The 24,187-nt window shown below is 31.3% G+C and overlaps 2 protein-coding genes across 5 annotated transcripts; both read right to left on the bottom strand.

The window, feature by feature from the left end:
• Positions 1 to 4,567: 4,567 nt before the first annotated feature.
• Ntm_0 (Neurotrimin) lies at positions 4,568 to 20,580 on the bottom strand. Of its 4 annotated transcripts, none has more exons than XM_011178288.3 (8): positions 20,100 to 20,580; positions 18,564 to 18,702; positions 15,677 to 16,462; positions 14,960 to 15,438; positions 14,307 to 14,529; positions 12,771 to 12,898; positions 8,971 to 9,139; positions 4,568 to 8,700 (listed from the first exon to the last, which is right to left on the bottom strand). In XM_011178288.3, exons 3-8 carry the CDS (start codon positions 16,041 to 16,043, stop codon positions 8,219 to 8,221), a joined length of 1,848 nt encoding a protein of 615 aa, XP_011176590.2. In that variant the 5' UTR covers positions 16,044 to 16,462; positions 18,564 to 18,702; positions 20,100 to 20,580; the 3' UTR covers positions 4,568 to 8,218. The 4 variants fall into 4 exon arrangements, with proteins under 4 accessions (XP_011176590.2, XP_011176592.2, XP_028893599.2 ...); XM_011178290.3 differs by having other exon boundaries at positions 18,564 to 18,669; XM_029037766.2 differs by lacking the exon at positions 20,100 to 20,580 and adding an exon at positions 20,031 to 20,049.
• Positions 20,581 to 22,827: 2,247 nt separating this feature from the next.
• On the bottom strand, positions 22,828 to 24,011 carry LOC105208441 (zinc metalloproteinase nas-13). The gene has a single exon (XM_011178292.3). It carries the CDS (start codon positions 23,947 to 23,949, stop codon positions 23,068 to 23,070), a length of 882 nt encoding a protein of 293 aa, XP_011176594.2. The 5' UTR covers positions 23,950 to 24,011; the 3' UTR covers positions 22,828 to 23,067.
• Positions 24,012 to 24,187: the final 176 nt, after the last annotated feature.

Below are 24,187 nucleotides of genomic sequence, written 5' to 3'. Positions count from 1 at the left end.
GCTAACGCAATATTAAGGAGGGGTTCCTAATTTTTTTTTCCTAACGTCAACTTCTTTAATATTCGCATTAATCATTCTTTATTAGTTATAAATAAAGTTTGCCGAATACATAGCTGCGAGCGCAAAAGTACAAGTTCTAACCCAGAAAAAGACTGTCCTGTAGACATTTTTATGTAGTATGTATTTCGCGCCATTCCAAAACATTCATAATCAAATCGATAATATTTATAACTGTTATGTGTCAAAATGTTTCGATATTTCTTAATTTTTCGGTAGCGTGCGAGTAGCCATTTTATTTTTCAAACACTTAAATCAAAGCGCTAATTCATAAGTACCAATTGACGAATATTCAGTCAGATGGAAAAGGGGCCCAGTATACTACACAACCCCGCATTAATATCAACATCCACATATTTCGAGCGAAGAAAAACAATAATCGATACATTAATAATATAATGACAAAGTGATAGACAATAAAAATTTTCAAATGTGTTCAGGGCTGTCATGTAAACACTTAAATTCAACAGCTTTTTATACTCACTCCATGTGTTGCACAGTAATAATAACTGTTTGTAACTACTAAATCTGTCCATATATTATGGATATAAAGCTATACACATAATATTGATCAAGATTACATCACTGAATATATCAGAACATTTGTATTCTGGGTATTACTTATATGAGAGTCGAATCAGAACAATTATTTGTCCACATACACGCGTTTTTCTTTAATATAAACTCTTTGGCACGTAACATATTGCACAGAGTTGGTTCCATAAGACGGTGTAGCAAACAAATAGAGTAAAAATTGAGAAACCTTGATGGAGGACTCTTGTTACTTTGAGGAGCTTGGTAATGCTTGGGATGTAAATACCGCTAATTGAAAACATATAAAGTGCTATAAATAAATCATAATATAAAATTTGGTATAGAACATAACATTATATATTTATTTTTAAAGACTTCCAAAGAACCGGTTTACTTTATATCGTATTCATACATACATATGTATGTATAAGCGTTTATCTTGAATATACTATAGTTTTAATGTTATAATAACATACTTTAGTTTAATACATATATAGTAATTTTCGACGTTATATCCGGGAATATATTGATGTGAACATCTGACATTTTATATAGAAGTAAGTAATAGACATTACATTTTTATGAAACATCACAAGGCCCCAAAATTGTTGTAGAAGTTCAATCGAAATAAGTATTCTCACATATCCATATGTACATAAACGATTATTTGCCGCGTCTCGGCATAACGGTCATTAAGGTCGCCGAGGTGGTTTAAAACTTTATATACATTTTGTGTTGAAAAAAGTTTTACGTCAAAACAGGACTGAAATTAATATTATTTACGTTCTCCTTTACACTTGCTTGATGTTATACATAGTACAACACAACACACCCAGTGCAAAGAACAAAACTTAACTGAACTTAAAAATTTTTACTTTCATTAATATCTGAACATGAGATACATATACAGAAATGCATATATGTAACAACAGTAAACGGCCGTTATCGCGGTCACTTACGTTATATAAATTATTGTTGAAATCAATAACAATTTGAGTTATTCCTTGTTTTTTCCAGCATTCAATTGGTAAATGACTGCAGTAAGTTTGTTTTATATAGCCTAATTGGTTTGCAAGATATGTATTAGGGTGGTCCTTATATGTGTCAAAAAAATTTTTTTTGGAATTTTTGTCCGTGCACCATCTCAATTGCTTTTCTATGCTAAGAAACACTCTCAGTATTTTTATTTAATTTTTAAAATAATATTTAGAGGTCGCTACCAATGTTTTAATTTTAATTTAAAACAATAAAATCACTATATTAATCACTAACTTCTGATAAGTACCATAAATGGCCCAGTATTTTTTTCATAGTAATTTTGGCTATTACTGGGTTTATATTTTTAAAGGAGTCAAGGTCTTTTAATAATTGTAAGTCGTTTCTTGGTGCTGAATATCCGATAGCAGCTTGAAACCAGTATTTTACATATCATGATTGTAAAAATACATATATCTTTGATTGCTTTTTCTTCTTTCTTTGAAAGCTTAAACTGATGTCGAACAAGGATAATTTTCAAGCAGTACATGGCTTTAGCCATCCACCTAGCGCGATGAAGGCCAGCAGACCTCCTAAATGATACTCCTTTTTCAGGAACTCCTCCCAAGTAAATGATCGTAAGATTCAGCAACTCTTTATAGTCATCTCGAGGTTGATATATTTGGAGTTGGTTTTGTGCAAAAGAAATCCTGTCTTCAGGAATATTTTCTATGATCTTGAAGGACGTGGTGTCATAAATTACTGTTTTATAATCATTTTGGTCAATTTTTTCCCCATTTTTTTTAACCTTTTAAACAATAGAATATCAGGCCCACTAGATGGACCTAGAGCTTGATCAAAGGCAGCTTGTAACATAATTTCCCCTACATGGTGGCGACAGGCCATCCAAAGCATATCTTCTTCATTTGCTGTTCCAGAAGAACACAAGCTCCATTTATCAGACCGGTGTTTACAGCTGTAGTTGTGCTAATAAAAACTGCTTATCCTCTTCTACAGTCAAAATATTTAAAGCTTCAGAATGAGCAATATCAAACAAATCTTCTAATTTTTGTTGCCAATCTCGCTCTTTTTTCTCTATTCCTTTCGAACGTTTTTTCTTGTTCTCGATATTTTTTTTTAGATTCTTCCACTCTATGAAGTATTTTTCTATTTTACTGATAACATGTTTTTTCAATCTTGTTGGTATACTAGCTTTTTCCCACTAATTCATGACTTTACCAGCAGCCACAGTAGCAGAATCTCGATCGGTTCTTTTTTCTTCACTTTTGTAGTAAAAAAATAAACGTAACACCTCACCAATAGAAGGTAATTTCTATTGATTTAGATTTGGTGTTGACTGACCGATTAACCAAACGTTGGTTTTATTTCTAGTTAATAAACTACCGCCACTACTTGTTGACGAAACAGAACGTATGGTTTGGAAAAGGAAAAGCACGTGTGTTCTGTATATTTACTAAATTCGAACTGAGAGTACTGAAAAAGAAAGGTTAAAAGGTTTGAAAGTTTCAAATGAAATGCAATGTATATTTGTTTTTGAATTTTTGCATGACAAAAAGAATTTATGTAATCAGTATATAAGAAAAAATCACCTCACGTATATGGCTCAAACTTCAGTACACACAAGAATCAAAGGATTCAACTTAATATTCGTAAACATAAATGAACACAAGATAATTATTTTTTGTGCTATTCCCATAAAATACGAAATTCAAAATGCCAATTATGATTTCATCATATTAGTTGCAATAAACAAACACATTACACTTGAGAATACGCGATATTACTAAAAGCCAATGTTGCAGTACTTATGGAAGTAAACAAAGCATTTTTAGGTTAGGAATTTCAGGAATGCCAACCATGTAAAAATAATGGCGAAACATTTAAAATGCGTTTCAAAAAAATCTGAAACTAATTATATAACTTCATAGTTATAATGTCTATAAAACTGCTTTTTTCAAAGTTCGACTTAAGGTAGCGACCTCTAAAATTATTCAAAAAATAAATTTTAAAAATTCTTATTTCTTATTTTAGAGTAGAGAATCATATTACGGGGTGCCCGGTTAAGTTTTAAAAAGTCGAAAAATAAGGACCACCCTAATATGTATATACAAAAAACCTATTTGGGGGCGGGACCACGCCCACTTTCCACTTACTTTCATAAGTTATCCGTTGCACGGACGGACGGACGGACGGAGAGACAGACAGACAGACATTTGACTCGTCTCGTCACCCTGATCATTTTGATATATATAACCCTATATCTTACTCGTTTAGTTTTATGACTTACAAACAACCGTTATGTGAACAAAACTATAATACTCTCTTAGCAACTTTTGTTGCGAGAGTATAAAAATAATAATAATTTTTACATTATGTTTCTAAAGTCACTTTAACAGAACTGACCAGTTAAGTGTTCATCACTTTTATATAATATAATACATATATGTATAATATAAAATAATGTAAACAACTTCGTGGCAACTTTTAATTTCATTTGAATTTCTGAAAATGGAAATTAACATTGGGTTGCTTACATTAATTTGTATGAAATATCTATGAACGAAAAATCTCTCCTTACCTTTAAGAATCGTTGTCTTTTCTATACATATGTACATATTTGTTCCAAAACAGCAAAATTATACCAAATGGTTCTCTTTTTTTGATAATAATTTCATATTTTTTCTTTTATTTAACATTTTTAAATTAGTACATAATAATTATGTATTTATTTCAATTAAATTAATACATAAATTCACACTCATATGCATATTTTATTACTCTTATTAAATTTGCTGGATATTTAAGATAAAATACTATGGTATTTCGAAATAAAATAAAATATCAGACAATGCAAGAGGCACAAACGATATCGGGAATTTATAGTTTCCATATAATAAATATCACAAAATATATTAAAGATACCTAATAAAGTTCATTTTAAGTTAAATTTTGCCAAAACATAAAATACTAGTATTCGTACATTTTTGCTTTAAAATTCATTTAATACTATAGTATTTGTAGTTTTTTACAGTATTTCATTATGAATGTGATGATTTTTAATCATTGCATTCATATAACTTCCCATTGTTTACCATACATGACTACGGATTTCGGTGTTATCTCACTTCAACTAAGGGTAGTTACTTTATTTATTTTGAGAATTTTATGTGATTTTTTATATAACTTTATTTATTTATTAGATTCTTTTTTAATTTTAACATTCAACTTTGTTTTTTGTATCTTTCCATTTTCTATTTATTTTTAGCTCATTATTCAGTTATTACTTGTAGATTCATTTATTCTGTCACCTGAGGCATTCTCTGGAAAAAAAGCCACTTGAAAAAAAAGTTCTTTATTTTCTTTGGCAATGATATATCTTATAGTATATGTAAAACCTAAAATAAAACATATGCTGTTAGGTCTGTGTAACGCGGGGTTGTCACACTGTAAGGGGCCAAAGTTTTTTGTAAAAAAATTTTCGAACCGCCATAACTTTAAAACTAATGAACAGATTTTAAAACACCATGTGACTTTTTTGTACAGAATATCTCAAACTTTAAAACTGTATATCGTAAAAATAATATTTCATAGCAAAAAATTTTAAAAAAATTTTTTTTTTTTGAATTTTTAACCCTTTTTGCCCCCTTCGATTTTTTTCGAAATTATCTTAAAATGTTCCTTATTTCATCACCTTTTTACCCTCCAAAGGAAATTTTGGGACAGCAATATTTGTATGAGCTACAAATAAAAAACCAACTCAGAACATGGTGAAAAATCATTGATTTATGCACTATTATTATCTGCAATTAGCGTAACCCAGGACTAACGACGTGCACGTAGCAGACATTTAATCCCTTTTTGTTTTTTTTTATTTTTTGACTAATAATAGATTGTCTGCTACGTCCACGTCGTTAATCCTGGGTTACGCTAATTGCAGATAATAATAGTGCATAAATCAATGATTTTTCACCATGTTCTGAGTTGGTTTTTTATTTGTAGCTCATACAAATATTGCTGTCCCAAAATTTTCTTTAGGGGTAAAATGGTGATGAAATAAGGAACATTTTAAGATATTTTCGAAAAAAATCGAAGGGGGCATAAAGGGTTAAAAATCCAAAAAAAAAAAATTTCTTTTTTTGCTATGAAATATTAATTTTAAAAATTTTTACGATATACAGTTTTAAATTTTGAGAAATTCTGTACAAAAAAGTCACATGGTGTTTTAAAATCTGTTCATTAGTTTTAAAGTTATGGCGGTTCGAAAACTTTTTTACAAAAAACTTTGGCCCCTTACAGCATGGCAACCCCGCGTTACACAAACCTAACAGCATATGTTTTATTTTAGGTTTTTCATATACTATAAGATATATCATTGAAAAGAAAATAAAGAACTTTTTTTTTCAAGTGGATTTTTTTCCAGAGAATGCCTCACCTATGGAATGTCTTTCTGATGGGGTAATGGTTAAATTTCAAAAATAAATGGAATAACAGTGATTAATTTATGTTATGTGTAATTTGTTTACTTTTAAATTTTCTCTTTGTTATGCAGTCCACCCGATAAATTTGAACAAACAACTTCATACATACATATACCTACATATATGTACAACAGCATGTGCAGATAAATCAACTTAAGCTTATTCGTTTTCTCGCTAGGCTACACTTTCAGATGTACCTTGAGAACACTTTTCTTTAATCTAATTTGTTGCATTAAATTTAACTTATAGGTGTGACTGACTGGTATATTTATAACTGTAACATTATTTAATACATACATATTTATTTACATATATATTTTTATATATTTTTAAGGTACCTTATTCCAAATGTACAAAGGGTTTAATTCAGTACTTTATTCAACTATATACATACGTATATATGTATAAAAGCAATCTCGGCAGAATCGACAATCTCAGACGTTGCTCTGTACTTCTGATATTTGCGATAATTGTTGTGATTACATATAAACCGAAATTTTAAATGTTTTTGAATTCATTGTCGAAATTTAGGTAAAGCTATCGAAAAAATACCAAATTTTCGATACAAAATAAAATGTAAATATATGAAAACATACATAAACAAAAGGCCTTTCAACCAGGCATGCGACGTGTCTGCGTGGTCTCTTAAAATACTTAATTGATTAATATAGTAACTTGATTGTTAAACTCGAACCCAAAAACATGTTCGAATATGAATGAGTACTTTACCACAACATGAACGCATTACCATGTGTAAGCAAAACCTCTTTAAACATAATTATAGTTGGATATTTAAAGGTTATTTATTTTATGTGAATATCAGACCAACTAAAAATGTCTTTCTGGAACCAACTAGAGATAAAATTTTCTAATGAAATTTGACCCGTGATTTGATTTAAAATCCAATAAGAAACATCATAAACATTGGTATATACACATACACATAAAACATATACATGGGCGTGTGCTATTAACCTGTTAGTAAAAAGCGCCGCAAAGTAATTTTTTTTCGAGCCTATTAACCGTAAATAGGGAATCTCAAATTCAGAACACATATTAACCTCGCGAGAAAGTACCTTAATACAGTGTCCAAAAATGTACACTAATTGTTGAAACAAATTTGCGCAACGGTTTCTGGTTCCGGAAACGATATACAACATTAGTATTAAACTTTGTAATATTTCATCTTCCAAAGAAATTCGAATCAACTTAAATGTAATAAATAACATTAAAACTACGATTTTTAATTTTAAAATAAAAAAGTACTGTCGCAATGTTGGCTATTGCGCTTAAGCTAGGTACATTTGGAATGGGAATATTTACTGAATGACCTTTTGCTGTTTCGGAAAACCTTCGGTAAGCAACCGGTTTTATTCCCTTTAACAAGTTAACCGTTTTGATAAATAATTTAATATCTCATACTCTTCTAGGCTATTATATAACTGTAGAATATGTTTAAACAAGTAGAGAACATATGGATAGTATGCGCAACTCCAAAGATTTAACAACTGTATAATCGAAAAAATAAGCATGCACCAGTTATAAAATCGCAAAATGGCTTTATTAATATGTAAAAATTAAAAATTTAACTTGTATACTTAAAGCAAACTAGCACATTAATTAGGAAAATAAAAATGCTGTGTACCAAGCAAATTTGAGTTCTCTGCTATGGATAGTTTTAAATGTATACTTAGCATATAATAATTATGTTTCTTTTCTTTACTTTATAATTTTCTCTAACTTTATTAGTTCATAGTTTTTTAGTAATTTAGAATTTTATTCTTCCGTAATCTACCTTGAAACGATTTATTTTCGCTTAATTATTATTTTTTATTTCATTATTGTTTAAGATATTATTTTATTTTTATTTACAATATTTCTTACAATTAACTTTACAAATACTCAAGTTTACCTAATACTTTTACTCGATTACAAAAAAGTCCAGTTTCGCTTTTAGTTGGAAACCCAACGGAAGTAAATTCTCAAAATATACAATACACATAATACCAAAAAATGCGAAGGATATTATTATCATTATAAAACTCACTTTAGTTAAGTTTAGTGCGGATTGTTTGAGTTTGATTCACCATTACCCTGCCCACTCGCTCCGTAACATGGCTAGAACCAGTAAAAGGCATTTCTTTGAAATGCACTCACCTAATGTCCGGTTCGAATATAAGTCTATCGAACATTATTTGTACATCGTTGAAGTGTTTCATCGAATTAAAAATAGTAGTTTTATAAACTAAATTTCGTAAGGTTACCTCTCCGTTATCGCTATTGTTATCTGAGATTGACTGTTGTAGCTGTACATTTCGTTTAAGTTGTATATCAGTGAAATAACAGCCGCAGTTACGAATCATTCCAAACTTTCTTCTTTTAACTTGTTTTCCGAGCACCTCGGTTGCCAGCAACACGAGTAAGTTTAGAACCCACACCACAAGTTGCTTTAAATGCCTGCCATCTTGATCCCAACTGCTGCCAATGTTTGCATATACCACTTGACATATACTAAGGTACATAAGTACATTGACATGTACACTAGGAGATAACGACTTTGGGACATTCGAAGATATACTGGTCCCGCGCGCTGCATTGCTGCTGGGAACTCCCCTGGAAACGGAATGAGAAACACCTATTTAATTTAAATCTTTTTTGCTGTCCTTTAACATCATCACAAAACTGAAGTAATACAAGAACAATATTATTATCTAAAATCATTGAATGTAGGTATGTTCAACGCGACGTCGTCCTATAATATACATATGTATATGCACTTTCCACTAAACTAAACCTACCAAACTATAATTCAAACATTTGGTAACATTTACATGTACATTTGCCTTTTTTAATTTTCAGTTAAGAAAGATTATTAAAATATTCATACGCCAATATTTATACTTACCATTCAGCACATGAACCGTGACACTTTTTGGTTTTGCATTTGATGGGTTGCACTGATAATGTCCGGAATCTGAAGGCCGTGCAGATTTTATTAGCAGAAAGGAAGTTGTAGTTTCCCCTTTATTTGTTACTACCGAGACACCACCACGAGGAGAGTCGTAGTTGATAATCTGGAATCAATAATTTTTACATATTGAATTACATAATCGAAAATCAACGGAAGCAAATGCTCAAAATATATATCATGATTTTATCCAATATTATCCATGCAAAATATGACTGCTCCACTCTGATACCGATACTAAATGTACAGCTATACTGCGTTAACATAAATAAATTCATAAATATCTTCAGAATTTCGCAACAATTGAACTGAGCATATTACCCATCATATTAGTATACTTAGAAAATGATCCTATTTAGTGTATAAGCAACCCAATTTATTTCCCTATATTACACCAACACCAATATTTAATTACATTTAGGTTATCGAATTATTCCTTATTTTTTAAGGAGATTTTTTATGAGATTTTTTATATTATTGAGTTCATGTTTATACTCTCGCAACAAAGTTGTTAAGAGTATATTATAGTTTTCTTCACATAACGGTTGCTGTAAGTCATAAAACTAATCGAGTTAGATACAGGGTTATATACATATATCAAAATGATCAGGATGACGAAAAGAGTCAAAATCTGGATGTCTGTCCGTCCATCCGTCGATTCTTTTAGCTACTACTTATACAGTCCAAAAATGGAAGAAATCGGATTATAACCACGCGCACCTTCCATATAAAGGTTGGGTTGAAAATTACTAAAAGAGAGTTAAATCACTAAAGGAAAACGTCAGAAACACTAAATTTTACAGAAGAAATGACAGAAAGAAGCTGCACTCATATTTTTTTTTTTAAAGGAAAATGGTCGTGTCGTCGTCACTTATGGGTCAAAAACCATATCTCTGATCTCGAGCGATTTCAATGAAAGTCGGTGTATAATATTTTCTTGACATCCTGATAACATGGATGAAAAATTAGCGAAATCGGTTCACAACCACGCCTACTTCCCATATAACTCAATTTTGTATTCCATCTGATTCCATCACTTATTAGGAACCAATGAAGATAGCGGAATAAAAATTTACACAAATACTGTATTTGAAGTGTGGCATCAATTGTGAAAAAATTCTCGAAATCGGATTATAACTTTTCAAGATCCCGGATATCGAACATGAAGAACTTAGTGCCTAAGCGTAATTTTTCACCGAAAATATCGGTAAATCTCTCAGATATTTTCATCTAATTCAGATGGAAGATTTTTCTTCTAATAATGTGTCTCTGTACAAAAATGGTTAAAATCGGGTCAAAACTTCCCCTCGCTCTCATATACCTCATATTCGGATTATCAAACTGATGTAGTGTACCTTAATGGTGAAAATGAGTGCAATCAGTTCAAGATTTTCCTCATTCCTCATATACTATTAGGTCTACAACTTTGCTTCCGCCGTTTTCCAATAGATGTCTCGAGGGTCAAGCACTGGTCGATTAAATCGATTTTTTTATATCGATCTAGGACATTTGTGTCAACATTAACCCAACAAAATATTTGTAGGGATCTGTTTGCATCCCATACTTATTCTCTACTGAAAATGTCACTTTTTGAGCCGAATTCTCGACAGTTGCGGGAAATTTTGCTTTTCTTTTTTAATTCCAAGAAAAGTGCGGCTGAGGCTCATCGGTTGCTTTCGGAGAACATGTCGGGAATGGTTTCATCGTTTTAAGAATGGTTTTAAAAGAAATTTGGAAGCATTACTCGACCAAGATGCGTTTCAAACCCAAGAGGAATTGGCCGAATCGTTGCAAGTGACACAGCAAGCCGAATCAAACCGCCTCAAAGCCATGGGGATGATTCAGAAACAAGGAAACTGGGTTCCTTCGACTTGAAACCAAGAGATGTCGAACGGCGCTTCTTTGCATGTGAACAGCTGCTTCAAAGGCACAACCGAAAGGGATTTTTACATCGCATTGTAACTGTCGACGAAAAATGGGTCCACTACGATAATCCTAAGCGAAGAAAGTCATGGGGAAAGCCTGGACATTCCTCCACGTCGACGGCAAAACCGAACATTAACGGCACCAAGGTCATGCTCTGCATTTGGTGGGACCAGCTGGGGGTGATATATTATGAGCTGCTAAAGCCAAGTGAAACCATCACAGGAGATCGATACCGAACGCATTTGATGAGTTTGAGCCGAACACTAAAAGAAAAACGGCCACAGTACAAGGAAAGACACGATAAAGTCATTCTCCAGCTTGACAATACTCGGCCTCACGTCGCAAAGGTGGTCAAAAAATATTTGGAGACGCTGAAATGGCCGTATTCTCCAGACGTTGCTCCATCTGACTATTTACCACTTGTTCCGATCGATGGCACACGGTCTAGCTAACGAGCACTTCAGTTCTTATGAAGAAGTCAAAAATTGGATTGATACTTGGATCGGCTCGAAAGATGAGGAGTTCTTTCGACACGGAATACGCATGCTGCCAGAAAGATGGGCAAAAGTAGTAGCTAGAGACGGGCAATATTTTGAATAACATTTTTGTAACCGTTTTTATACAATAAATCCTTAAATTTAAATTTGTAGACCTAATATACATATATGATGATTTTGTTATTCTAATGGTCGATTTTTCGATTCGGCTATAACCGGCTAAACGGTTGCAACGCCAATCACATACACATACATTGGTCTTTATGCCGAATATATGGGTCAAATTGTATGTTATCTGAAAAACAATATCAATGAATTGCTAGAGTATAAAATATTCGTTTGCACCCGAAGTTAGCCTTTCCTTAAACATTGTTCATGACTTTTTACCACCAAACGTGTTTCGTTGCACAGTTTTAGTTGGGTTAAGTTTTAGAGCATGTTTACTACGGAGCCAATCTTTACTAGAAAATTATGTGGTGGCAACCCAAGCACATCCAAGGAGTTTAAAAATTCAATTGAATAGTTGTTGGCTTCATCTTCGTTTATTACAATGTCAATAGATTTGAATGAATTATCTCAAGCTGAATTATGTAGTTTAAGTTATCTACATCTTTATTCTTAGCCACTAAAATTGCTCCCTGACATTTTCAAAATTTGTTTGAGATGTCTCCAAAAACAATGTCCCAATAATTACGAAAATTATGATCATTAGAAGTCAGCGCTGTGAGAGCGCGCTGAGAGTACATATTTTTCTTCTTCTGCGTTTTTCTCAGAACCAAATTTTTCGAGACGGTGTACACGATTTCTTCTTCTGCGTTTTTCTCAGAACCAAATTTTTCGAGATGGTGTACACGATAACTCAAAAACTATTGAACCGATTGACTTGAAAATTAAAATACATCTTCCTAAATAGATTTTCCACAGAGTGACGTGTGATTTTTTCGACTGAATAATTTGAAAAAAGTTTATTCAATTTTTTATACAGTATTTTTAGTACAAATTATAAAATGAATTTTTGAAGAGCTTCACTTTGCGTAAAAATTTGTTTTTTTTTTCTAAACGGCCAGGTATATCTCTGCCATTTTTAATTAAAAACATTTTTATTAATTTTATAAAGCTTAAGATATGTATTAAATGAGCATTAAATGTAAAGAAGTCCTAGCTCAAATAGTTTTGTCAAAAAAATTCCTAAAAAACATCCGATTTTCATGCGATTTTCATGCGATCAGAGTGGCGTAACCCCTTAATACTATAACTGTTTACTTTGTACAATATATTAAAATATATGTATGTATATTGTATACGTTTACTTACAGCGTTGTTATGATTCCAAAATATGTAAGCAGGCGGCTCGGGAGAATTCAATATTACACAAGTTAAATTTATTGTAGAACCACTCTCAATATAAAGATCCGGAGCGCCAATTATCTCCGTAGAAGGTTCTAAAAATGAAAATTTTTAATTTGTGAACATCAAAGAGGAACATAATGAACAAACTGAGTTTTTTGAAATTTTAAAAATAACAAGTATGGAAGGGCTAAATTCGGATGTAACCGAACATTTTATATTCTCGCAATTTATTGAAGAAATTTTATTTACATTTTACCCATAAATTCGGCATAAAGTTTAATAGAATAACGAAAATCGTCATATATAGTATATGAGGGCTGAGGTAATTCCTGAACCGATTTCATTCATTTTCACCAGCAAGGTGCACTTTATCCAAGACTATACGCTCACTTAATTTTGCTAAGATATCTCACATATTAACCAATACATATATGCGAAATAAAGCCCACCGTATTTTTGAAAACCTATAATTAGGTGTATGTGAGCTAGGAGATGTTATGACCCGATTTTAATCATTTTTGGAACAGAGACACACCATTACAAGAAAACCATTTTCTCTGAATTACAATAAATTATCTAAGAGATTTACCCATATTTTCGGTTAAAATTTAACCTTAGGCGCTGAGTTCAACATATTCGATATCTGGGGCCTTGAAAAGTTATAGTCCGTTTTCGACAATTTTTCACAAATGAAGCCAGAGATGATATACACTATTTGTGTAAAGTTTCATACCGCTATCTTCATTGGTTCCTTATGTATATATTATAAAGTGAAGCAATCAGATGGAATTCAAAATTGAGTTATAAGGAAAGTAGTCGTGGTTGTGAACCGATTTCACCGTGTTATCAGGGTGTAAAGAAAATATTATATACCGAATTTCATTGAAATCTGTCAAGTAGTTCCTGAGATATATGTTACTTTTTGTAAAAAAATCTGAGTGCAGCTTCTTTCTGCTATTTCTTATGTAAAGTTTAGTGTTCCGTGGCGGGGCCACGCTCACTTCCCCAAAAAATTACATTCAAATATGCCCCTTCCTAGTGCGATCCTTTATTCCAAATTTTACTGTTATAACTTTATTTATGGCTTAGTGATGACACTTTATGTGTTTTTGGTTGTCGCCATTTGTGGGCGTGGCAATGGTCCGATTTTGGCCATTTTCAAAAGCAAATGGTCTCTCACGGTCCCAAGGAACATGTGTTCCAAGTTTCATTAAGATATCTCAATTTTTACTCAAGTTATCGCATGCACGGACAGACGGACAGACAGACATCCAGATTTCAACTCCACTCGTCATCCTGATCATTTAAATATACATATATAACCTCATTTCCAATTCTTTTATTTTTTGGTGACACAAACAACCGTTATGTGAACAAAACTATAATACTCTCTTTATCAACTTTGTTGCGAGAATATAAAAATTGAATTAAACAAGTAAATTTAATGTTATAAATATTTTAATACATTTAATATATTTAAACAATATTCATTGTACTTACCAACAACATTCAAGTGAATATAATGGCTCATATGTGGCGTGGTAGATACTTGACATTCATATATACCAGAATCTCGATGTTGAGGATATTTAATTTGCAAAATCCAGTCTTCGGTTTGTGGCTGATGAATAGCACGAAAGCGCTGATCTGATGTGTACGTATATCGCCCAACAGTCAGCAAATGGATGTCTCGGTGCCGCACCCAAGAAACTTGAAGAAGCATCTGAAATAAATATGTATTTGCATACGTTTATATATATAAACATTGGCGTTTTGATTCAAATAGATAACAAGCGCTACACACTCGTTAAGTACAATGGTAATTAGCGTAACATTTAATTTGTATATAATATTTATTATATGACATTAAAGCAAATGAAATTTCCAAATCTCTGAAAATATCTAACAAACACTCATTAATATTATTTTTGAGTTGCGTCTACTAGTAAACTGTATACCAGTAAGAATAAATATATTAATATATATATATAAGATATAATATATATATAATATATGTTAGATATTAAAAGGCATACATTGTAAAAAGGAATACTGTACATTAAAAATTGTGAAACCTGCACTAACTTGCGCTCTATTGACGTACATACAGATGTACTTGTATAAATAAACTAAATTAAAAAGAAAAAACTCACGGTTTTGTTTCCTAGGTTTTTCACTCTGCAATTTAAATATGCAGTTTTCCCAAGTAGTGCCGTAATATTTTTCGATGCAGCTTTGTCAAAGTACGGTCCATTACGAGTATCTTCTGTTACTTCAATCACATTCCGATTGACTATGGATGGCCCAGAATAGTATGTGGTAGTGTTCTTCTGCACACTACCATTATATAACGAATTGCTTACTGTAGTAGATATTCCTACAGTTACGAGAGTGGTACTAGAACTGATCGGTGACAATGTTGCATAACTGGCCTTATTACGTATATCAGCCGCAGCTAAAGAAACATTTATAGAAGGATTACCGCTGCTCGCATTGTCCTTAGACCTAATGGTGTTGCCTTCGTTAATGCTATCAAAGTTACTATTGGTATCGGTCACGCTTCCCGTAGGCAAATTACTACTCAGGTTGTTCGAATTTTTTTGTTTAACGGAATCTCGTTGCGATGCTAAAACTACAAATTCATTTATATAATATAATAATAATAATGTATAATATGTTTCAATGTTTTCCTTTAAATTAAGCAGTGCCTTAAAGACTAAGTTAGATATTATTTTTATGAGTTCTATCCCATATTTTAATATATTTCTTACCTAAAAATAAGTATTCTTCACTTTGGCTTACATACATTTATCATCATATACTGCTTATATATTTTATATTATATTAAACTATATTAAAATTGAACTCACCAGTGTTTTCCGATATGACAACAGTCATTATAACAGCAAACAATAATATTATCGTATGTATTGAATCTGTCATTATGCTGTAATTAACGCCCAACCTCCAGAAAATTAGTCTACGCTTCGGTCTTAGCAGCATTGATTTATCAAGAGAGCTGACAATCCTATCTCCTGATGTCCTGCTAGCACAATTCCACTTTTGTAACCCCCGGCCATACTTGTAAATAGTACATGTTCCCGATTTTTCATGTAAGGTCAACTCCATTAGATTTTGCCTGCTATAACCTTTATCATTTAACAATTTGCCAAATACTCGTCGATGAAATTGTTGATTATGTTGAGACTTATGTAGCCTTGGGACAGTTGAGCTCATGATTTATTTATATGGTATACTCTTCATGGAATATGATTTGATTACAGATTTAATTAATTTTTAAGTTTATTGAATCGCAATGTGTACTTTGGTGGGGAGTGACCAGTATAGTTTTTTTTTGTCGAACTGCTGTTAAAACAGCTTCTTAACGTTATAAAGTACATTTCTATTTTGGGTGGAACAAGTATGCATGTAGAAGTAAAACTTTTTGATTGTTTTGTTGGCTTAAATTTCCTTTTCTTGGTATTTCATGTAAAGCGGTAGTTCACAACCCCTTTCTATTTAACCTGTGAGTGTTTTTATTTTGCTCACACTAAAATAGGATTAATGACCATAAGATATTCTTCAAACACTCATAATATTTGGTATGTTGTTATCTTGTGTCATTATTATTCGTAGTGAAAGATTGATTGTCTTAACTGACGTAAAAGAAAATTAGAAACAAGATAAATATTAATTAAATAACTTTGCAACATTGATTAATTGAGATTAATTTATTTAATTTAATTTATGCTGTTTATTGTAAGATTATCGACGTATGTAATAAATATTATAAATTTAAATATATTCAAATCTTGAACTAACTTATTAGTTTTTAATTCGTATTTTGTAATATACCAATATAGAACTAAAAATATATCCCTATAACTGCGTAACTTCTAGTGCTGGATAACAATTTTGAGTAAAATATATTTGTTTATGTATACACATTATTCATGTAATAAAATGTAGGTAGTGATTCAATCGTAACTTTTAATACAAGTAAAGATACATACATATCAATCTTTTACATGAATAGTGTCACAACTCAAAAAAGTCGAATTTTCAGGAGAGCGGTTTAAAGTTTTCAATTGTCTCTTATTTGGCAAATATTGGAAACCGCCATAAGTTTATTGAATAAACTAGTGGGATGCAATAAATTCAATAAAATGCTGAGCATAAGTTGACTATATAGAGAATACTAAAGCTTTTTCTTGTGCATAAACCTGACCCACTTTGAATTTTTTCGTTATATGTGAGAACATAACAAATTGAATAACGCCACATTTTTATCTCGACTGTTTATTTTTCTACGCATCATAGATAATACACTTTTTATACAATATAGACAATGACATTGCACACATTTCTGCATACTCAGTTTAAAAATCATGTTTTTTGAGTTATGACACTGTTCATGTAAATGAACAATATGTCTTTACTTTATTTTAAACTTTTTTTCAAATAAATCATTGTTTGTGAATAATTTTTTAAACATTTACAATGTCTCTTGATTTATTAATTTCATACTAATATTTATTATTGTAATAATTGAGCCTGTGCATGCCGATGCATTCTTATCTATTGACAGACAATAAATCACTTTTAATTTATAATATTAACTAGCTTTAATAGTTGATATATTTGCTAGTAATTTCTTATCTATTGACAGACAATAAATCACTTTTAATTTATAATATTAACTAGCTTTAATAGTTGATATATTTGCTAGTAATTTACGAATAAAGAATTAAATTCAAATCAATTCAAAAATACTGAACACGACGAGTTTAAACTTCTTGCACAAATGTGACGCTGTTTAAACGCAAAACCGTCGATGAATAATGGACTACAAACTACACCATCCACCAAATTCTTGAAAAGATCACTCGTCGGGCAGATATTTGAGTGAAATGAAGAGGATATTATCGTAACGGAGGCATCTTGGCAGACATTTACGAAACGCATTTTTCCGAGTTAAAGAAGTTGGGTAATCGATAAGTCAAGCGTGATATCTTTAGTAGGCTCATTATTTATCAACCCGTCCAAAAAGGACAACTGATTGCCCCAGGGTGACCAAAACGCCACTCCAATCACAATCAAATATAACATTATTGAAAATTTGTTGCATAAAAATTTGTTGTAGAAAACACAGCATATCGAGCAAAGATGACAGGCCCTTCGGAAGAATGAGATAAAATAAGTCCAGAATACAAAAAAGTTAATCTATCCCAAATGGTTTTAGCGAGGTTATTTGCCAAAAAATAATATCAACCAAAATATAAGTAATAAGTTTTATATTACTTAATGTAATAGTTTTTCCAGTGGACCATTTTCACTGTGACATGAATTTTTCGCCCATGTTGTAAAATGCTTATTTTAAAGAAAAATGCAAATTGAATAAAACATCATTTTTTATTGTAATTATATTGTGAATGAAGTGAACTTATGAACCTCATTTAAATTTTTTGTGTTACTCTTACATATTTTTTCACAGTTAAAATCGTTTGATTTTAGGTGAACCATTTTCACTGTAAGTCACTGTACATTAGACACAACCCCTATCATAACAATAATCCTTTATGTTATTATATCAACCCAATTTTCTATAGAACAAGATTTCAAGATACTTGTCGTTTCCGAATCGCGAGCTAAATCTATATGTACAATTAAATTCAAAATCAACGATCAATATAAACTTCTTTATATTTAACACACACCTACATATGTATGCTTACTTACTTTTATTGTTGTACATACCTTGGTTACACTGGTATCCATTAACCCCTCGAAGAAGTTATTGATTCACTGAATCACTAAAGTTCATACATATACATAGTTTCCAATATATTTTGTTGTCAACAACCTTAAAAAAATGGTTTTTAAATCACTGAAAGAACTAAAATATTTTTTTGATTTATAAAACTGAATTCACACCAATCATTTATGTAGCTATATACTAGGAAGCGTAAACAATATTGTCAAAAAAATTAAATCTAACTATGCTTCTATTTGCACTTAATACACTTTGAACATGTATTTTAATCACCCACACAGTACTTATGTACATATTTATTTACTGTAAAAATATATGAATCAAAGCATTTACATACATATGTACATATGTTTGAATGCACATCCCTTGATGTTTATTTAGGGAACGTAGTGGACCTTAAAAGTTTTAATACAGAAAGTCTAATAACTTCTGATGTCTGATGTAAATTAAAACATAACCATTTTCTACCCTCATTTTGTGAATGGTATGCACAAACACTGCACTGAAAATTAATTCGTTGAAATATTTACACAACAGACATGGTATTAGCACATACCCATTTGTATATATCACTATCTAAAGCAACTAAATCATAAATATATATTCATCAAAATGAATTAAATGAACATAATCGCACATAAACATATATATGTACATCTTAACTCGTTTTGCCGATGGTTGAAGTCGATACGATTGTACACATTTTTGCCTTTATATGAGTATTAAATATTTAAATAATGACTAACTTAAAAACGCGATTAGTTTTTGTCTTTCACTTCAAATTTTAACGAAATACGCGATGACTTCGCATTTAGTAAATATGGAAAAAAATTCACTGATTACTGATATTGATTTCTTTACGTATACTATTTTGATTTTTTAACCTCTTTCATACAGAAAATCGCTATACATTATCAACTTATTCGAAATTTATAAGTATCTTTTAAATATTGCTGCTGCGTATTTTTTTATTTTGGTATCCAAATAAATTTTTTTATATAGTATGTATGTATGTGCGAACAAATAAAATTTTCTTCTATACTAGCTGAATCACTGAGGACGGAGAGACAGAAATACGAATGGTCCGTCCTTGACTCATGTAAATATCTCAGCACTTTGCACAACCACTTCACAATTTTATTCTCCTTGGCATGTGGAGGAGAGGACTGGATACGAGGTGTGGCGGAAGTTTTAACTAGTACAAACTGAAAGTGTAGGCATAAAGCACAATTTCATATATGCATCCTGAATTATTTATTAATATTATTAATTGCACAGTTTTCAGATTGGTCGCATTCTTTTCACTTTCTTACAAATAGTCGACATGTTTCACTATACATCACTTTCAAAAGTTATTCATTATTACTCATGACCGATCACAGCATATCCTCTCTTATGTTCAAATATATCTACATATATTTACTATTTTTATATTTTGTTGAAGATAGTACCGATTATTTGATTGTTATTTAGTGAATAATAGCGTGAATGAAGCAACCACTGAACACGCAAACACTTACACTCAACTTTATGACAGCAGTTCTATTACTCCATAAATATTAATTCCGAAAGCACCGTTTTGGTCGTTTTCCTCGGTTGAACGTCTTTACAACTCGATTGCACAGAGAGCACTGCCGAAAGGGATGAAAAAAGCGCCGACTTTGAGGCTCACAGACGGGAATTTGGTAAAACCGATGCGTTCATATCTGCTGTCGACCAATTTTCGTGATGTGGAGAACTGTGAGAGCTTAACACTCTCAAATGTGCACATTCCAGGCACAACTAAAATATTCCAACAGCTACTCCCATGGTCTCGTAATCCTTGATAGATATTGTTAGTAGAGAGCTTAATCAAAGCTTTTACATTTTTTTATTGTCTCACAAACCTATTCGCTATTCCAGTTTTATTTATTGCTACTCACCTATTTTAAAGACGCGTTTCTCTCTGAAAGAACCTGCTTTTATATTTGGAAAACATCAGCGCGTTTTCTCAATATAATTCGACTTATAGGAACGTCTTATAGGAACGATAAGTGTGTGGAGTACTATAAAGAGCTTTTATGAAGTAATTTTTTTTTATATTTTAAGTAAATTTGTCGTCAAATTCTTACATAAAAATGTACAATCCTAAATGGATATGATACAACATATGTACATTTTTTTGTGAAAGTCACTAGGTTTATAGTGGTTGAAAAAATGCAAAAAATACAAATTCTGGTTAGCCTTCTGGCCTATTAAACTAACCTAACCTAACCTTTGTTACAACTTTATTAAAATATATATATATATATATATATTTATGTAGTATATACGAAAATCAAAATACTGTGAAAAGCTTTTTTTAAGGGTTGGCGCGCTAGTCACCACATCTTTCCTCTCACTCTAAAAGCCCCCAGGTGTATTCAATTAAATTCAAATGCGGAATTTGTGGTAGAGTATTTAATTCCGGCGCACTGCGGAGATGCAATTATTCCTTTACTACGAAACCCGAATATTTGGGGTCGTTGTCCTATTGGAACATCCGGCATTTTCCAATTATAGTTTTTCTAACATTATCCTTAAATTATGTTCAAATATGTCATATTTGTATTAATAAATTTTAAAATATTTCCATATTATTTTTAATAAAAACCTAATTTCCTACCCCATATCAATTATATTCCCATTATTATATTTTACCAATACCAAATTAAATAAAACAAGAATTTGGAAACATCATCCAGAACTTTGTTCCACTTTTCACACATCGACAAATATTCCTTCCCTTTTATTATTATAATAGAATAACAAACCTGCACTATAATTCTTTAATGCGTGTCATAGATTCAACCAGATTCAAATCTGGGTCCTAATTAGATGTTTATCGGATACAATATATTTAAGACTAGTCAGATTAGAAGGAACGAACTATTATCTAACTTAAACACAGATTAAATTTCAAATAAAGATTGTACTAGATTTTAGGTATAAAAATATCTAAGCTGACAACGCGATTTCAGAAACTCTATGTGAAATATGACTTCGTTTCACGATGTTAACTACTGCTGTAGTAATGCCGTTGACAACCAATAACAAATATTAGGTTTTCTTAAATATATTAGATGTAGGCTTGGGGACTTCAGGGAACTAGATTAGAAGAGTCATTAACTTTGACTCTAAAAGGTCTTTTACTAGTTTTCAACATAAACTTTTTATGGGATGAGTGTGGTTCTTATCCGATTACACCCATTTTTATTCCGTATTATGAAGTACTAAAGATATGTATATATATGACGGCTTATGTAAACGCAACAGCAAGATATTTTTAAAACAGTTACCCATGCCATGCAAAGCTTTTATGCATTACATCCATGCTGTACCAAAATATGCAATGCATTTATATGATGTTTATGAATGCCCCAATGCACTGCCTTAAACATCTGCTAAATACATAGTTAAAGTTTGTTGTGATACTAAATTATTTTTTGTGTGTGCAAGAATATTGATAATTTATTATTGTGAGTGTTAAAAAATTATGTTACTTTGGCAGAAACTTCAAGAAACTGCCACTTTTTATTACTTCAAATAAAAATATATTGGAAAAACAAAAGTGTATTCAACAAAGTGAACTAAGTACAGTGGCTCATAGCCAAAGTGATGCAACTGTACAAGAAATACTTAAGAAAGTATTTCTTGAAAACTAAATACATTTTCCAAAGAATTTAAAAAGCACTTAACAGCGGCAGATATACTAATTAATTTAAATACCACTTAACAGAAGACGACATTCATCCCCATACAATTACATGCCCTCCAACATGTTTTACGATACTACGTAGATTTTGCGGTTGTAGCTCAACAATTGCTTTTGTTCATACATATATATTTCTATCCGATCGAAACAGGTTGAAATTACTCTCATCTGCAAAAATTACAGTATTCCAGAAGCTTATTCCCCTAATCTCTAAAAATTAATTTTACCGCATATGCCCTTACTGCAAACTTTATAGCACTTTATAATTTTTCTCTTACCACTCTTTTATGAGTGTGGTAATGGTGCAATTTCGCAAACTGAAATACCAAGACCAGAGTGTCAAAGAACACATATACCAAGTCTCAATGTGATAATAGCAAATTGTATCTATCTCGATTAGTTTTATGTTGTAACACTAACACAACCGTAAGGTGAAGAAACCTATTATAATCTGTGCAACATGTTGCTGGAGTTTAAAAAAGGATTCTTAACCTTTGAGTTTGTAATACAAAATATTTTTCAATATTTAATATTTTTATTTCTTTTTTTTTATATTATATGAATCAAAATATATATTTATATAATACAAGCAAACTTACAATATTTAATACTTTGTGCATTATATAAAACGTTATTTCCTGCTCCTGGAAAACATTCAAATACATATGTATTTACATTATACCTATACATAAAGCTGGCAAAAAACACAAAAATATTTACTTTTTCAGTCATCACTTGGCGAATACTCCACTTTCTTATTTTGATGGTTTACATTTGTACATTATATTAATCTTCTTTAGGTCGCCTTCCGATGGGCCAACTATTTGCCCCATTTTACGTTCTATTACCGTATTACCACTTCTTGCACGCATTGATGGTTTTGTACGGTCCTTTGAGAAAGCAAACTCCGAATAATGCATTAGACTTTCATAGTCGTACATGATATTATAAGTAGTAGTGTATATTTCGGGATAGGCGATAAATTGTGACCAATATTTTTGAGGAATATTGGAATAATCAATTTTCACGTATTTATTGCGATCTGGACGGCTCTGTTCGTGGTAGAGGCCAAGAACATGCAAAGTTTCATGTTGTATAACACCACGTTCACTTAAACAATAAGGATTTAGAGTCACATCATGTGGTCCCGTTGGAGTTAGCGGACTAAAGCCAACTTTTGTACCACACAAGTCCGAAGATTTCTTATAATTGATGTACCTTATATTTCCACCCTGACGTACATCATACTGTCTGAATCTCAAGCATGTACTTTCGTTAAATACCAATAATGCCGCATGGACATTATCTACCTCTTCCTTATTATAGTCGGTTGAGATTGTGTAGTATAATAAATTGCTGGGCCAGCGCTGTAACGGTGAATTTACTGCATTCCGCGTTTTATCGTCGGCCGCTTCGTCATCAACATTGATTTCATTAAAATAATTCTCAAAATCTTCAATGCCGAATTTTCCAGAACTGGTTGGTTTTGCAGAAGTTATTTGTACAACTAGTAACATAATATGCCAGCTAAACAAAAAACAAGAACTATTTCGATTCATGATCGCGAATTGAATACAGTAGTGCACATTATTTACATTTGGATTTTCTTTTATATATACCATTGTCAACGTATACATATATTCAATATAAGCAATTAATTTACATATCGCAAAACCTATTTAATATGCTAATAGCAAGTGATAGATGGCAACGTTGCATACAGTTTTGTCAAATTTTTGAATCTACATAAAAAATTGGTTTAAACTCAGGCAAAAAAATTGTTGAACACAATTTAAGGCGCACTTTTGGTATGTATTAAACTTTGCTGTAGTTTAATGTATTCGAATAATTCCAAACATATACATATATAATAAA

This window comes from Zeugodacus cucurbitae, chromosome 2 (genome assembly GCF_028554725.1).
Source record: "Zeugodacus cucurbitae isolate PBARC_wt_2022May chromosome 2, idZeuCucr1.2, whole genome shotgun sequence".
NCBI classification, from domain to species: domain Eukaryota; kingdom Metazoa; phylum Arthropoda; class Insecta; order Diptera; family Tephritidae; genus Zeugodacus; species Zeugodacus cucurbitae.
Note: the sequence above shows the minus strand (reverse complement) of the source record. Positions and strands in the feature narration are given on the sequence as shown.